The 17,295-nt window shown below is 43.3% G+C and overlaps 1 protein-coding gene and 1 long non-coding RNA gene across 2 annotated transcripts; one reads left to right on the plus strand and one right to left on the minus strand.

The window, feature by feature from the left end:
* Nucleotides 1-7,627: 7,627 nt before the first annotated feature.
* Nucleotides 7,628-11,022, minus strand: LOC148016697 (uncharacterized). The gene is made up of 5 exons (XM_087663915.1): nucleotides 10,922-11,022; nucleotides 10,532-10,846; nucleotides 9,974-10,448; nucleotides 9,588-9,879; nucleotides 7,628-7,989 (listed from the first exon to the last, which is right to left on the minus strand). The coding sequence occupies exons 1-5, from the start codon at nucleotides 11,020-11,022 to the stop codon at nucleotides 7,628-7,630; spliced, it is 1,545 nt and encodes a 514-aa protein (XP_087520041.1).
* Nucleotides 11,023-16,211: 5,189 nt separating this feature from the next.
* Nucleotides 16,212-16,708, plus strand: LOC148016698 (uncharacterized). The gene is made up of 3 exons (XR_015688058.1): nucleotides 16,212-16,247; nucleotides 16,343-16,561; nucleotides 16,636-16,708. It is a non-coding gene; the product is annotated as an uncharacterized LOC148016698 (long non-coding RNA).
* Nucleotides 16,709-17,295: the final 587 nt, after the last annotated feature.

The raw sequence follows: 17,295 nt of genomic DNA on the forward strand, positions 1-17,295 counted from the left end.
CTAGAGTTTGGTCCAAAGATGCAAAATTCCACACCACATCTTTGTTCAAATTATGTGATGAAAAACTAGTGGATGTATTTTCGTGCTAGACTTTGTCTTGTTGGTACAAGGTCTTAAACAGGATATTGTTCTAGAGAAGCTTCACACACAATGCACACACTACGAGGCATTAGGCTCGAGGTCTCACTCTTGAGAAGCTTTCACAACATTTATCTTGCCCTTGAATGAAGCAAGATGTTTATACCACATGAGGGGATACAAGGCACGCTAGACCTTAAAATCAAACAACCACAAGATGACAGCGAAGTTACATACATTGCCTATTCTAAATTTACCTTGGGAGGAATTTTGATGCATTTTTGTTTACCAATCTTTTGAAAAGCAACCAATTCGAGAATGATGCCATCTTTGAAGTGGTGGATAGGCTAAACAAGTGAGGTGAATTCCATGCAAATATGACATGGATGCTACTAAGTTTGTACATCTATTCATCATACACATGTTTTGAGGACATGGCTTGCCGAACAGGATCGTGTTTGATCACAATTCTAAGTTTACTAGTCGGCTTTGGCTTGCCAAACAAGATCGTGTTTAATTGCAATTCTAAGTTCACTAGTGGGCTTTGGAAGGTTCTGTTCTATGGCCTTGACCTTCACACAAAGTTAGCATTCTTTGCTACTTTTCACCCACAAACTGACAGACAAAAAGAGATTTCAAATTGTACCATGATTACCATGCTTCATTGCTACTGGTAGGATCATGAAGTTCAATGGGGGAAGTATCTACCATTTGTCGAGCCTCTACAAAGTGGATCCCATTAAGATAGTTTATGGATGGTTGGCTAGCAATACCTTTAAACATGCTTTGGAGACATCTACTGGGAATTATGTGGAAAATCAATTGGTTGTGGGTATGGATCAATTGTTGAAAGCACTTTGAGAGAATATGCAACAAGCACAACAGCAGCAAAAAAAGGATATTGACAAACATCGGGATGAGTTGCTCTTCCAAGGAGGTCAATGATGCTATCTAAAGACCTTGAAGACACATTTGAAGCGTTTTGGGGAGTTTTCACCTAAGCTAGCACCTCGAAAGAGGGGCCTTTTCACATTGTTAAACAGCACAGTGACAAGACTTATCAAGTGGAGCTCCCCTTACTAACATCTCGTGTTTCATGTGAGTAATATTGCAGAGTATCATGGACCTGTCTCTACTGCGACCCCAAATCAAGAGGAGCCAAAGTTAGTGGATGTTGATGGGCTTCAAGAATTGTTGGTACCAAAACAAGTGTCAAATTATCAATTTACATGTAGAAGAAGAGTACATGATGGAACGAGCTCTACTATTTTCTTAAGTTTCATGACCATTGCCACCATACTCGGTTACTTGCAGATTTTTGTTGGAGAGAGGGAGCTAGTGCCAATGCCCACATAGTTGATAACTCCCATTATAACTTTACTATCTCTTTTCTTAGTATATGAGTTCCACTTCCCGAGCATTCTTCTTTTGAGGTCTTTTGTAGTGTTTATCTTTTCTTTGCAGTCTCTTTCTTCTCTCATGTTGTGAAGTCTATTATGATAAATTCTCACACCTTTATCGTTGTACCCACTTATGATATGGTATCAGATGTCCATGTTAGGTCTTATGGTCCTATTTTCGATTATTACAAGACTACCCTCTTCTTCCACTATTGCTAATCAACCTTTCCCTATGTACTACTACCCAAGCAACCTATTTTGGGGTAATCTCGGCCTACTTTGAATCTTCTGCAACTTGTCTTTTGTGAACAACGGTCTACATTTTGTTATTTCCTTTAGTTCCTATTATACAGTTGTGCTTAATGCTCACACAGTTTGTGTTTCTGAAATTGGTGCGTGTTTTGTGCATTTAATGCTCTTGTACATTGGGGACAACATTCTCAATCTTTTCTCCGTGTCTATTAGTTGTAATCTCGATGCTTGAACTTTTTCTAGCTCATTTTCACATACGTTAGCTTATTGCAACAATCATTTTGTGATTATGTTAACTCTAGGTACAATCTATATTGTGTTTTGACTGTACTTTCTCTCAACAACCTTTTTTTTTTCCATCTTCACTTCTTGTCCTCTCCAATGGGACCTCCTTATTGTTCCACATATGATAAGCTTCATGATCCTAATTATCTAGCTTGGAGTGTCGTGTCATGAAAGCTTGATTTGTGCAGAGGCACCCTATGGTACGTGGTTTCAAAAGCTATTGTGCATCCCTAGATTCCAACACTTCTTCCAAATGATTGGAACCACCACAACCACAAGGAAGCAGTTCCTACCTACATGCTCTTCTTGTGAATTTCTAAAGAGGCCCTTCCAGCAACTATCTCTTGCAGGGCAATTTTAGAGGTGTAGAAGTTACAATTGTTACGCGAGGCTCTATTGACCATGCTGCCTGCTATGACCCTCTATGACGATCTCTAGCAAATGAAGTTCAAGCCAAAGAATACTATCTAATCTTTTTCTACTTTGTGTTGCACAAGTGCAGGATCAACTTCAACACATGCAATTTGCCCTTCTAGACGCTTATCTTGTGGGGATTGTACTCTAACAGAGATCCCAACCTGACTCATTGGCAAGGAAAAATGCAGCCATTAGATTTTGGGGTGGTCGACCCTCAAAAGTCATCCCCACGCACTTATGCCACACTTCTTGAACCAAAGTAATCCATTCCGCTCTTGGAATGAGATCTGTCAACCTAGGTAAAGAGACATGGAGACAATCCAAGGAATTCTGCAACCATACCACCCTAATTCGGAGTAAAGTGGCTTATTAACCAGCCTTGTTGTCTGCAACGCTTTACGAGGATCGCTCATTTTGATTGGGACCCGGCAATACAAGGAGAGAATGAGTGAGAGTGCGCGTGCCAAGAAGACAGATATGCTTGAGGCATATAAAGAGAAATGGTCTGATAGGGAGGGAACACTACCGTTGCTGCAACTCATGGGCAATCCAGGTAGAGTATTGGAGAAAGTCTGATCTCATCTCAGCGCGAGTGCTCAAGCATTCTAAGCAACCGCACAGGACATGAAGAATTCTAAGCACTCCAAGCAACATCCCTTTCTCTCACAAGATTGCCACCATTGAGCTGCCAACAGGGTTTCTTGCAAATCCTGCGTGATCCCCCTGTTAGATCAGTGATGAATATACAGACCTTGCAGCAGATGCTGCTCTGACCTGTTGGGATCAGTAAGAGGCTCAATTGACCTCCCCGCTTTTAGGGGGGGGGGCAGGTCACGGCAGATGAATCCTCGGAATCAAAAGATGTCTTGGAAGTTAGAACAACCAGGGAGAGAAACCGCCCCTTAGCTGCTCTAACTAGAGCTTCACACAGTCACAAGTTAGATGTCTTGGAACTTTGTGCCTGCTTCCGTCTCTGCATCCTACAATTTGAGCTGGCCAGAATATGGTTGTGAGGGCATTGTAGCTAGTACAGTGGCGTTCTACCCCCTGCTAGCTGCGATCAGACGAGCGATTCCAATTTCTAGTCTACCAGATGAACATGCCCTGCGGACCAAGCTGCCGACTGTGCAAATCAGACGGACAATCCTTCTTAACCTTTGGATAAAGAGGACGAAAACCCGCAAGTTTGCAGGAGAGGCGAGCATAGCAGATCCGCTAGTGCGTCTTTAGAGGAGAATCTCCTGCAATCAGGGCAGCCATACCCGAGCCCGGCATGAAAGCATCAGAGCGGCCATATCCACGAAGCACCCGAACCTGTCATTAGAACACAAAACTGTCATCCGCTAAACACATGCGCTTCCGATATCAGAGATCTGAGGAGTTGAATAGGGGGGCCGCGCGGACGCGAGCCTCGTGTCTCAACTGTGCGAAGACCTAAACAATCCAAGCGATGTGGCTGTCCCTTTCGCGTGAATGTGGTTTACAAAACAGCGCTTGACAGGGCTACAATATTTCTATACGCAGATCACAAAGGGCATCAGCCGGGTACTCGTAGTGACAGATACAATCTGCCCGTGCACGAGAATGTAATGCGTTGTTGTGTGGATGATTTGTTTGATGTGGGTTCAGTTAAACACGTAGCAAAAATGAGCTCAAAGAAAGAAACATGGCAGATGTCCAGAGTTCCTCTTTTGGATAGGGCAAGACATAGATTCTTTATGATACCAAAAGAGGTTGCTCAACTGGCATACAAGTTGCGGATGGGAAGTCAGGTGCCTGACAATGTTTGGGTTTCAGTGATGCACGAGGCATATAAGTTGAAGGAGGCTGGCAAGGTGTTGTATGTGCAGCCATATGATCCAACTGCTGAAAATGTGGCAAAGCAACCATTTATTTTGATACTGCAAGACGAGTGGATGTTGGAAATGTGCAAGCGTCTGTCTCCTAACAATGCATGGGCTCTAGATAGCACTTTCAAAACCAATATGTTCGGTCTTCCGTTGTACGCAGCCGTCGCACCAAACCATATTGGGCATGGGATTCCTCTATGGCTCATGCTGTGTTCGGCTGATCCAGGGACTGCACAGGAGATTGCTGCACTAACAGTAACCATCAAAGCTGTATTCGCAAGAATGGATCACGTGAGACCAGCGGCTATTGTTATCGACAAGTCTCCTACAGAGTACTCTGCCCTTCTTAATGTCATTGCTGAAGATCCACACTGCTGGCAGTCCCATGATGCTGAAAGACAGCTGGTAGCATGCAGAATTTTACTATGCTGGTTTCATGTCAAGAAAGCTTGGGTAGAAAACTTGTTGCCAAAGGTTGGAAGCGCTGATAGAAACTACCTGTACCAGAGAATGAGTCAATTAATGCATTGCACAAGTGAGAAAGACTTTGACACATTGTTTGATGCAACCATGCGCGAGTACTCATAGTTTCCAGATGTCACAAGCTACATTTCTCATGGTTGGTGTGGTAGAAGCTCCCAGTGGCGATATATGTGGCCCAAATTTGGGCGATTGTTTTACCATGGAAACGTTGACACGACAAACTTGGTAGAGCGATTGTGGCAGTACATTAAGTACACCTTGCTAGATGGAAGGATCAATCGATCCATAACTGAGCTTGTGCATGCATTGGTTGGTGATAGTCAGACGGGCACAAGGATGGGTGGAACCGCTCTTGAATGGTTCAAGATGAAGCAGGGGATCACAGAGTCGGGCAGATATGCACACAGAGGGGCATCCAAAGACCATGCAAAGCGCTTCGAACTTGACCCATCTACTGTCCTAGTGGTTAGTGAGGAGTCCATGTTGTTCAAGGTTTTAAGCGAGTCAAACTCGGACATTTGGTACAATGTTTCCATGCAAGCAAGTTACTGTGACTGCCTTGACCAGACCACAAAATGCAAGCACTTACTTGGGTTAAGACAAATTTTACATACCAAATTCTCACATCTTCACGATGCTCTTCCTGTGGTTGACCATGTTATGTCCATGCGAGGAGCATTGCCAGCAGTTGGGGTGCATGAAGATGTTGATGCTGACGTGGATATCATGGAACCGCAGAAAGATGCATGTCTGCAGGCTGAAATCAGCGAGCTATGTCGGAGTTTGGAAAGACTTGAGGACGTAGCAACCTCTTTGTCTGCTGCGATGTTAGGGGCTGTATTGAAAACATGAAAGCATTGCAGAGCCATATAGCTGGATTGCTTGCCCGTGGAACCATTGAGATGCCATCCGGGGGAAGTATTCGACAGATCCAAGCAAATGTGACGGAGACAAGACTCGGGCATGGTGCAAAGAAGAGTGATGTTGATCCGAAAATTGGAATCTCGCCTAAGCGCCCAAGGAATCAGACATGCCGACTGCCAAAAAAACATTAACGAGACTGTAAACAAATCAGGTTTCCTCAGCAAGATCGTATTCAGTGTCCACATTGTTGTAGCAAAACATTAATCACTGACTGCCGGTCCACATTTTCTTGCAAAACATGTGATGCAATGCTGCCTTTGGGTGCTAGAGATTGCAATGTAGAGATTGCTCGTAGCACATTGACTGGTCTTACAATCACTGCATTCCATGGCGATGCAATGTTGTGGAATGGAACAATTGCAGACATTGGGTATCCAATCGAAGGGGGGGAAAGGAGCTTTCTTGTTCAAATGTCAAGTGCCAGCTCAGTGGAGGCAATTAGGGCCTCCAAATGTAGGTTGGTCCCCCACTATGGCCTCTAAGTAGAGAGCACGGCTCCTTGGGCCACGCACTGCTTGCTGTGTCCCAACTTTTGTCTGAGGACGAACATGTCAATTTGTTTCTTTGTGGCAGACTATATGGACACAAATCTCTAAGGCGGCAGGGATGTCCATTGAGTCCACAGCTTTTTGTCATATCCTTTGTTGATATTTTTACGGCATGCATTTCAGCTGGCTGCAAGTGCCAGGTCTAGTATGCCTTTCTGGCCTGTGGTTGTTGTCTGATTCTGAAAACTCTGCAATCGTTTGCATTTGGTGGGGAACTTTGCTGAGAGATGATAATGATGATGATACGTGGGTCTTCTGATTGTCACACCCCCAAGCTGCTGAATATTTGATTGCTCTTCACCAGCTGTTTGCTTGTGGGTCTGATTGCAGTTCAAAATGTGCATTTGTCTATATGTGGGTGCTCACTGTTGCAAAGTTGATACTGGGGCTATCTGTGGCCAAGTCTTCTCTCAGCTGCATGGCTACCTCTGGTATAAAGCAGTTGATTATTCTGATATCTAATGAAAAGCAGAAAGGCAACTATGCAGACCCCAAGGCTATTGTATGCATATTTTTGAGGGAAAACAAGACTGAGAAACGAGATAATCAACTGCATATTGTATGCATATTCTCTTTGGCATCGCGTGATAATCATGTCAGCGTGACACAGTCTACAGCAGTTGATTATTCTAATATCTAATGAAAAGCAGAAAGGCAACTATGCAGACCCTGAGGCTATTGTATGCATATTTTTGAGGGAAAACAAGACTGAGAAACGAGATAATCAACTGCATATTGTATGTATATTCTCTTTGGCATTGGGTGATAATCATGTCAACGTGACACAGTCTACAGCAGTTGATTATTCTGATATCTAATGAAAAGCAGAAAGGCAACTATGCAGACCCCAAGGCTATTGTATGCATATTTTTGAGGGAAAACAAGATTGAGAAACAAGATAAAATGTACTGAGTGTGGGGGATGGAGACAGTTAGAGGTGGGAATGGCTGTCTTTGATGCTGCAAAGGAAAACATGAAACCATTCACCTCAAATGGAGGCCTTGTTGGTCTCAGAGATCTTGACTGGTCTGTGCATATTCTTGGTGACAAGATTTGGTGCTTCCAAGGTTTGTTGAAAAGTATTTACAAAAGCGTTCGGCTTTCCTTAGTCCAATTTCCATCTTGTGGAGAGAGATGCCTAAGCTCTCCTGATTTCGTTACCTTGCATGGCATTGATTGCGCACACATCCTCGTTGATTGCCCACATGTCCTTATTGGTTTCTTTGCCTTGGGTGACATTGATGTCCCACATGTCCTTACAAAGGATGCTGTTCTATCATTCAGTACCATGGTCAGAGCACACAGCTTTGCAGAAAATGATGGGCCAGCTGTGTTTCCTAGTATCACTATAGTACATTGGCCATCTCAGTTCCAGTCTTTTGGATTGTTGTTACAAGAGTTTATGCAATGCAAGTTTCTCAATGCTCGGCAATGGAATTTGATACTGAGAATTTGCATATTTGAGGGAAATTGTACAGTGTCCAGCTTTCAGCTTACTTGGTAAAAGGTTTCCGATCTCCGTCTCTTCCTGGCACCCATGCTTAAATGAATGTAGTGCAACCCATTCTTTGTTGTTGTGGTTTCTATTTAGAGCGGCTCTCTTCGTTGTGGTCTGTAATTGCTCTCTGGAGGGGTGGACGTGGCTGGGATTGGCTCTGATCCCATACTGCAAAGGTCTGTAATTGCTCTCTGACTCCCATCCGCAAAGTTGGCACATCCTCTCGTTTGCTGCAACAGCAATCACATCATCTTCTGATACACTTGAGCCAATAGTAGCAAGTTGATCAGCTATGGTCTTAATCTCCGTGGTATACACCTGGATGCTCCTGCCATTTCTAGACATATTATTGAACTGTTGTTTCAACTGGATCTTCCGTGCATGTGTCATGGTTCCATAATTTCTCATCAGTATATCCCAAGCATCCTTCGGAGACTCACAGCCAATGATTTGAATAGCCATAGCATCGGATGGGTGTGTTATTTTTTCGAGCTTTTGATTTCGTGCTTTTGCAATTGAAATTGATTTTTAGAGCTTTTTGAAACAACCTTGGATGCTTTCTACAAATGACATGTCAAAAATATATTGCGCATCATGCATTACTAACCCATTCACAATAAAGGGAGCAATGGTGTTGAATAATCACAACAAATAATAACATTCCAAAGTTTTGCATTACCCAAAAGGAGTACAATATCTAGAAAGGTTCCAAGATCTTCATGTAACAAAAAGGACATGTCACACCCTAATGAAGTGCATGATGATGAGTCCTCCAGAACAATGAATGAGCCATGCTTACGTTGGGCTTCCTACATAACAGGGCATATCTTACGTGTTTGCCCTAACACAAAGGCAAGGTCAGTGGGGGTTAGTGCAGGCTGATGTATGACCATGTGCTCCTTGGGTTGAAGGCCAAGTATGTGCATGTACACATAATACATATGTTTGCAAGCAAGAAATGCCTTTTGGGTAGATTCTCTTTTTTGAAAATCAGGACAAGTGCACCTAGGCTCTTCTTTGATGTGCACATCATAACAACTCTCTGTCAAGACTCGAAATACTGAATGTTGTCTCTCAAGTTGCACTACCTCCTCCAAGAATGTCACAACCATGCAACCAGCTGCCTCTATTCTCTTTTGTGCATCTTTGGAAATTCCATGTCTCCACTTGCGTCTTCTCCCGCTTGAACCACATTCTGTAGAAATAGGAGGTTTGCTCTTCTCGTTCCTTGGTGGTGCTGTAAAGCAGGCAAACTTGAAACCAGCCTGTCTTAGGCTGCTACACTCTTCCTTCGATATATTTATTCCTATATCAACTGGCCACAAAGATGGAACAATTGGTGATGGTATCACTTGTTTCTGCACAGCGTTTGTATGCTTGACATCATGATTACAGAACCATATCCATTGTGCAATGGCCTTGTTCTTATAGACTCTCTCAGACCAAAAGCATGGTGCGACTAACCCCACTTGCCGACTCTGTAATTTGCTGCTGCAATTCTTTCTACCCTCCATACCAAAACACTTTTTCACATAGTTAGGTGGTGTCCTTCGTAAAGCCCACTCCTCCTGTGCCACTTCTACCTCTTCTACGTGAGTTGACATTTCCGCATTTGGTGCACTTACTCCACCTGCAAAGGGCTTGATTGGTATCTCCTCATCCTCTTGGATACATATCTCTTCCATCTTTCCATCGTCAAACTGTATACTCCGCGGCCTGCCCCTGATTTTCCTTTGCCTTGACTCCATCGCGTATCCCGGTCTATGAGAACTTACAGTTGCTCCACCTCCCTTCTTTTTTCTTTGCACAGTCTCCCTATCACCTTGCATTATAGGCTCCTCATACAAAGGACTTCCAGCTACAACACCTTGCAACGCCCGTGCAACAGAGGAGGGATTTGGGGATTCCCTTTTGCTGGCACTAGCCAACAAAGACTCCATAGAAGGCCCAGATCCAATAAACCTCCCCGTGGTATAGCCCAACCTCTTTGCACATTGAATATATGCATTCAAAACATCACTAACACATGCATCATAACGTGATATCTTTCGTTTTCCACCCTCACCTGCTAACCAACTAGCATGGACACTTTCTGATAAGTTTATGCTTAGAATTTGAGCATGTTCCCAAGGAATTTTGTTAGCCTATGGAGTCAAATCCAAAAATAGAATCAGTAGCTCTCCCCATTGCTACATTGTGCAACAAATCTTAATGAGCTGGAAAAAATGTCACACTTACATGAGATTCAATTCCTCCCCAGTGGGCAATTCTTTGCTCCCACCATTTCAACCACCTATCCAAAGCCTTGATGTGTTCCTTGTTGACATTTCGTGCCCACCAATCTCGGATAGCAGAGGCCTGAAGTGAAGCTAGTTGAGTTGTCGTTGCTAGCCTCCATGCTTCACACAATTCAATGTGGTGCATTTGTTTATCCACAGTGACTAATTTCTTAGTATGCTTTTGCAAACTTTGCTCCCAATGAAAAAGACAAGAACGCTCCCTCCCTTCCATTATGTTATGAGGCCCTCCATTGTACACAGCCCTTATTGCCATCCAATTCGCACTTGCCTCATCGGACATAAATCCAGCAAAGTCAGGTGGATCATGGCCACATTGAACCATGACAGAACTCGAATTTCTCCAAAACAGGATTTGAGACTCTTCGTCCTCCTCTTTAAATTCACATATTGCAATTACCTGCAATGCTCTCATGCTAGTTCATGATTGATACATTAGTATAGTGTTCATCAACAACAATTTAATTTCAATAAAAGCTTTCATTATGTTGCCACATACCCGTGATCATAAACTGAACAAGACATAGTTTCCCACCTATCAATCCTATGGGTATGATCAAAGTGCACCCATGCACGTTGTAAATCTCCAGTCCCAATTCGCCTCATACGATTCACTAAGTCCACCCCTGATGCTGGTACCTTGGTGGACATTTTAAACAAGTAGCACTTCTCCTTGGCATCACCTTGTCCTGGAAATCTACTTCCATGGAAAAATGGGAAGACACAATGTTTTTGCAAAAGAAGTATGTTGTCATACCCATCACCAACCACCTGACCTTGTTTGGCTCTCTCTTGTGAAACAATGCCTTTGAACCTATGTGTTTATCAGAGGGTTATTTCAAATGCAGGACATACATTGTAAGCAGAAAATAATAATGCACAAGCCTACCCTTTATTGTGCACAAGTGGCATCATTTCTTCTAGAAAATGATTAAGATCCACCTCTGTCGCCTCCGACTCGTCTTCTTTTGTTAAAGATTCAAACAACATCTGCCGAGCGACTAGCATCTGTATTTTTCGTGGGCCTCCCTTTTCGATCTTTAGGACCGTGCTCACAAGCCTCCGCACCTTGTCAAGGGTTGCCCTCTTAGTGCCATGTTGAACACTGTGAGCATGCTCCCCAACATGGATCACCAAACGTGTCATTGTAGGATCCAGTGGCAACACATAATAGATCATGCATTTGCAAATGGTTGCACAAGTAGCAACATTAAGACAATAGTGGCATGTTATCTTGGAGTTTCCCTCACTTGCAGGATAACCCATGCTCACGGTTCTATCCAAGTGACCATGGAAAAAAACATCATTGTATTTTCCCTCTGTTATGTAGTAAGGACAAGTGATCCTAAGACATTGAAGACTTCCAAGACAATAGCTCAAGCGCACAGTGCACTCAATTGCCATATTTGTCTGTGAGGGCCGTGACCACAGGTGACCATCATATTTTTGTTCCATACCCATCATTCGTTTCTTGCTATCTGTGGCTGGAAGCTCAAAAGCAATTGTGCCATTATACTCGATTGGGAGCTCATCCACCCTTCGTGGAGGTCCACAGAGCGCTAGTAAATTTTTCAATCTACCCGTTCTAGCTTTCTCCTCAATGAAGGCTACAATCGAGTTATCATAGGAAGATAAGTCCTCGCTTTGGCTGCCCACACATAGGTCCTCCCCGACATTTGTGTCATCAACATCCTTCTTGTTATCTGAGTCTACGTCAAGACACACTGGAGTTGATTTGCTACAACCAGGAGTACAATCAATGTAGTTGTCAATCTCATCTTCTATTGACTCAATACTGTTAGAGATGCACACATAGTTACTTGAGTGCCTGATAGAGTAGGTGGCTGATAATGTACTATCAATCAGATAGTGCGCATGCCCTTCATGATCCCATCTTGGAGACACAGTGACGTTGTTTACTCCACCATCATTCTCTATGACGGCTTGCAACCCCTGGAATTTTTGTGTTGGAGGCAATAGATTCTGTAGGTAGTACTCACTCAAAAGAATCTCCCCATTTCTTAATGAAACCCTGTGCTCTAAGCAATCACTGGCTAGTCTCCATGTCAAAATAGCAAAACTCGACATGTTGTGCCCTCTGGTGGGTTAGTATTTGATGAAGAGAAGAAAACTCTGAATATAGCTCACAGTGTGTATTTGATGAAGAGAAGGCAATAGTTCACCGTCACTACAAGCAGAGAGAAATCAATAGAAAAATTTACGACTCAACCACCCACCATCCTTCACCTTTATGCACTCATATTTTATTTATGTTGTATTAATTATTTAATTATTTAACGGCTAACTAGTTACCTAATTACGTAATCAACGGCTAACTTCTTTATTAGGGTTATTAAGTCTCTCCTCAACTCTCTCCTCTCTTTCTCAACTCTCTCCTCTCTTTGCTCTCTCTCTCTCTCTCCTCTCCCTCTCTCTCTCTCCCTTCTCTCTTTCTCCCTTCTCTTTCTCCGTTCTCTTTCTCTCTCTCTCCCTTCTCTCCCTTCTCTCTTTCTCCCTTCTCCCTTCTCTTTCTCCCTTCTCTTTCTCTTTCTACGTTCTTTCTCCCTTCTCCCTTCTCTTTCTCCCTTCTCTTTCTCTTTCTCTGTTCTTTCTCCCTTCTCCCTTCTCTTTCTCTGTTCTTTCTCCCTTCTCTTTCTCCCTTCTCTGTTTCTCCCTTCTCCCTTCTCTCCCTCTCTCCATCTCTCTCTCTCGCCACAAATCTCGTGCGGCAGCTCCTACAGCTCCTACAGCTCTCGCGACGGTGCCCCACAACTCCTGCAACTCCTGCGCGACAGCTCCTGCCCCAACTCCTGCGTGATGGTGCCAACTCCTGCCCCAACTCCTGCGCGACGGTGCCAACTCCTGCACGACGGTGCAACTCCTGCGCGATGGTGCCAACTCCTTCCCCAACTCCTCGTGCGGCAGCTCCTGCAGCTCTCGCGACGGTGCAACTCCTGCACGATGGTGCCAACTCCTCGTGCGGTAGCTCCTGCAGCTCTCGCGAGGTCCGTGGCTTCGTCAACGGCTTCGTTCGTAACACCTTGTCTTCGTGCGACTGTCCATGGCTTCATCCGCGGCCTCCCAGGTAACACCTTGAGCCCCCCAATCGTCCGCGTCCACGCGGACGATGGGTGGGCTTAAGCTTTGTCATTTGCTTAAGCTTCGTATTTTGGTCACGCTTCGTGTGGGCTACACTTCGTCATTTGCCGTGGCTTCGTCATTTGGTTATGCGCCATCGTGTGGGCTACGCTTCGTCATTTGGTTATGCGCCTCCAAGATAAGAGATTGAAGCTTATGGTCGCGTCCGCGCAACCGTTGGGTGGGCTTATGCTTCGTCCCATGGCTACAAGCGTGTGGCTTCGTCCCATATGCTTCGTGAGAACAAATTAAGAGATTGAACCCCCCAATCGTCCGCGCGGACGATCTGTGGGCTTATGCACAAGCGTGTGGCTTCGTCCGTGGCTTCGTCCCGTGACCTAAAGAGATTGATTGTGTTGCTAATCTTAAAGAGATTGATTGTGTTGCTAATCTTAAAGAGATTGATTGTGTTGTTAATCTTAAAGAGGTTGATTGTGTATCTATTTGTAAGTGTGTAGAGAAAGTTATGGCACCTAAAAAAGTGTTTAGAAAGAGAAAGAAATGTGTGTCACCTCATAGTAGCCGTGAAGTCTGTATGAAGCTACGTTCAGGATGTGTTCCTGGGCGGATCTTAGAGCAAGAAGCATCATCGCGTTTGAGATCAGTGGACACTCCTTCAACAAAGAAAGGATGTGGTCCAAAAAGAAGTGTCTACATTGATGACGAAGCACAAGTGGATGGGGACTCCAATACAATTGACGGGGTTGCGGAGCACACAGGTAGTCACTTATGTGTCCATTTCATTTACATATGACGCTTTGTTCAGTGTTATGTATTAAATATGATTGGTTTTTATTAAATATGACGCTTTGTTCAGTGCTATGTATTAAATATGATTGGTTTTTATTACATATGACGCTTTGTTCAGTGTTATGTATTAAATATGACGCTTTGTTTAGTGCTACTTTTTTTTATTATTACTTATTAATATCTACTCCTACAGAGACTAATGTGCAGCATGATAGTCTAGATGACAAAGAAGAGGTGAGTGGTGATAGTGATCAAGGGGAGAATGATGATGAAAAAGAAAAGAAGCACTCAAGGAACTTAGGCAAGCAAGTCTCTTTAGGACTGATGAAGGATGTGCTGAGTCAATTTTATATAAAAAAGAGGACGCTGCCTCCTCTTGTGCCTCTTTGCAGATTAGTGGCTCATGAGGCAGTCAGATTTGCTACGGATGATGCCCAGTGGTTGATTCCTTCCTTTGATTCCACTGGTTATCTTGAGACTATGGGACACTTCCTTGTGTCAGTTGAAGGTCCGAGAGGGGAGACCATGTCTGTGACAGCCAGCAATCTAGATGAATGGGGTCCAATATGGCATCAAAGAAATGAGGATTTTGAGAGGGCTCTTGGAAGACAGTGGCAAGACCTTAAGGGTAAAAAGTTCTTGGTTTGGGATGGAAACCACAGGCTTAAAACATGGTGGAAACGCATCAAAGAAAGTAAGTTGTCCACTATACATGCAAGTATTGAATGTTCGTATCCCATTCTTATGTTTGTTGGTTTTCAATTACAGAGTACTCCGACTGTGCTCACTACCATCTTAGTGTACGGTGCCAATTCATTGAGGTGCCAAAGGCAAAGGAAGCAGAGCTACTACTCGCACTAGACACCACCAACGCATAAGTCTTCTTCCTTTACCTATGCTCCTCTTTGTAATATGTTACACTTACATTCTCATATTATGCTTTTGTTTGTTTTCAATAGTATTGCCAGAGCTCATGTTACTCCAAATATTGTGCATGAGGTGTATATGTTTCAAAAGTTTGGTATTGCAAACAAAGACTCCATTCTAGATAGATTGAGTCCGGCCATGAGGAAGTGGGCTGAGGTTGAGATGAGTATAGAGGCAAGGTATTATCATGGTGTTGCTCCATGGTATAACTCTCCTTGCGGTTTAATATCTCAGCTTGTATGGAAGGTGATTTTCTTTCTATGGCTCACTTGTATGAGATGTGCTTTTCTATCTCTAATTTAGTTTTTTTTTTGGAATGATAGGATGAATTTCATGTCTTCATCTCAAAAGAAACTGCTAAGCTTGAGGCTCTTGGTCTAGATGAGGTAGAGAGGAAGAAACATTTGGAGAAGGCTACAAGGGTGGAAGAGGAGCACCTTAAGGATAGGGGTTACAAATACCTATCCATTGCTAATCCCCAAAATGGTGATGAGTTCTTTAAGTTGTTATTTGGGCTAAAGTGGGATGATGCAAGCATGCTCAAGATCACAAGAGACAAGCTGTATTGTCTCACAAGCTTAAAAATCCCTGCGGAAAGGTAATTTGTATATATAACGCAAGGTATGTGTATGTGATGCTTTTTTCTTCAATGCTTTCTACTTGCGTATATTGTTGTGCATCACAGGAAAAAAATATTGTTGCATCTTATGAGTCTCACAAAGGCCAAAGACCCCCAATACCCGCATTTTGGTGATTATAAGCTCTTTCGGGTTTACATGAAGAAAGAGACATATTGGGCTCACTTGCATTCGGAGGCACTACTTCAGATTGATAGGATACAAGTAGAAGGTCCACAGCTACCAGATTCATTTGAGGAGTTCTTTAAGCTTAACATGAAGAATCATGTCATGCAAGTTGACTCAATGCAGTGCATTCATATTGCTTTCTTAAGTTCTTTCTTAAAATGTATATGTGCTAATGTTAAGCGCTTGTGAAACTTGTGTAGGATTTTGTACACCTCTTGGATGGAGTGAAATCTTCAGATGTTGCAGAGAGGATGCCAGAGCTTACGTTTTCAGCCAAACGTGTGATTTATAGGTTAGCATGCATTTTCATATTAGATTGTGTGTCTGATTTTCATATTAGATTGCATGCATTTTCATATTAGATTTCATATTAGAGAAGAATGTTGCAGGTGGATACTACAATGTGTAGAAGAGAAGAGGCTGGATGCAGCTCCGCAATTCACAAGAGAGTGGATTGATGTTCGTGACGAGAACACTATGTATTCTCCATCATTACGTGAGAGAAAATTGACGGCATGGGAGGCAAGTGTTTGCCCTTGGTGGCTGGATTACCCTGTGGGGTTATCCCTAAGCAAGAGAAAGATCTGCATGACAGTAAGTACTTCAATCTATGTTAACATCTCGTCGCTTTTGTAGCAATAGTTTTTGTGCTCGTGCATGGGAGTCTAAGGGTGAATGATACTATGTAGGATTCAAGGAGGGAGTTGATACTCATGAACCGCTTACCGCACCCACCACTGTAGAGGAGCAAGCAACCAAGGCTACCAAAGGTGCCACCCAGGGTACTCAAGGTAATCCAGGGAGAAAAAATGTGCCAGAGTCCTCTATGGCGCCCACCACCTCCTTTGTTGCAGATTCATCTCTTGGTCGAGAGAATTGGGAGAGGCGACCTATGACCCGTTTAGTAGGTGAGAAGTCTTATATTAACTTGAAATTCGTGTATGATTATTAAAAATAAATTACTTTGAAATAATTGTTGCAGGGTTCCAGTATCAAACATATGTCGATGCTCTATTAGTGGATGTGACCCAAATTGATAGATTTGCCCTTGATAGGTAGACATGACAACTACATATTGCAAGAACATCAATTTACATGTTGCATATAGCATTGCATCATCATTTACTTTGCATTAATGACTATGTTGTTTTGTGTATAGCATCAACAAGTTTTTTGCAACACAAAAGATGCATCTTTATAGCAAAGATGGAGTTCCATGTCAAGAGGTGGCTCGATTGATATTTGCGGATTTTCCTACGAGCTTGCTTGTGGATGCTCTAGGTCCCATCCCATTGGGTAAGTTATGATTTCTATCACACAAGGTTTACATCAAACTCACTTCTCATATATCATAATGCCAATGTTGTTTGTAGAGGGCATGACTATTCCCAAGTGGAACACGTTCTCAAAGGGTCTAGTTATGGGTTGTATGGACCTTGCTCGCGAGTATTTGGCTGATCAGGGATTCTTAGTCACTATGTGCTTAGCAGAGCATATAGGTGAGTTTATTATGGATGCGGCAAGAGTGGGGTTTGTGCTTCACCGCACTTGGACACTCATGTGTGACTCCAAGGCTTATCGACATCCCGTTACTAGAGAGGCGGTAAGATAACAAAGTTGGATACGTTGAACGTACGGTTGT

The sequence above is a fragment of the Lygodium microphyllum genome, chromosome 23, assembly GCF_053477565.2.
Source record: "Lygodium microphyllum isolate KBCC chromosome 23, Lygodium_microphyllum_v1.1.10, whole genome shotgun sequence".
Classification (NCBI taxonomy): Eukaryota; Viridiplantae; Streptophyta; class Polypodiopsida; order Schizaeales; family Lygodiaceae; genus Lygodium; species Lygodium microphyllum.

What these genes read in the sequence shown, in the direction of transcription:
- LOC148016697 (XM_087663915.1), bottom strand. Translation starts at nt 11,022, where the DNA reads ATGTTGTTTGAATCTTTAACAAAAGAAGACGAGTCGGAGGCGACAGAG. An exon ending in CCACTTGTGCACAATAAAGG is followed by an intron (nt 10,847 to 10,921) that starts GTAGGCTTGTGC and finishes ATAAACACATAG; the next exon opens with GTTCAAAGGCATTGTTTCAC. An exon ending in GGGGAGGAATTGAATCTCAT is followed by an intron (nt 9,880 to 9,973) that starts GTAAGTGTGACA and finishes TTGACTCCATAG; the next exon opens with GCTAACAAAATTCCTTGGGA.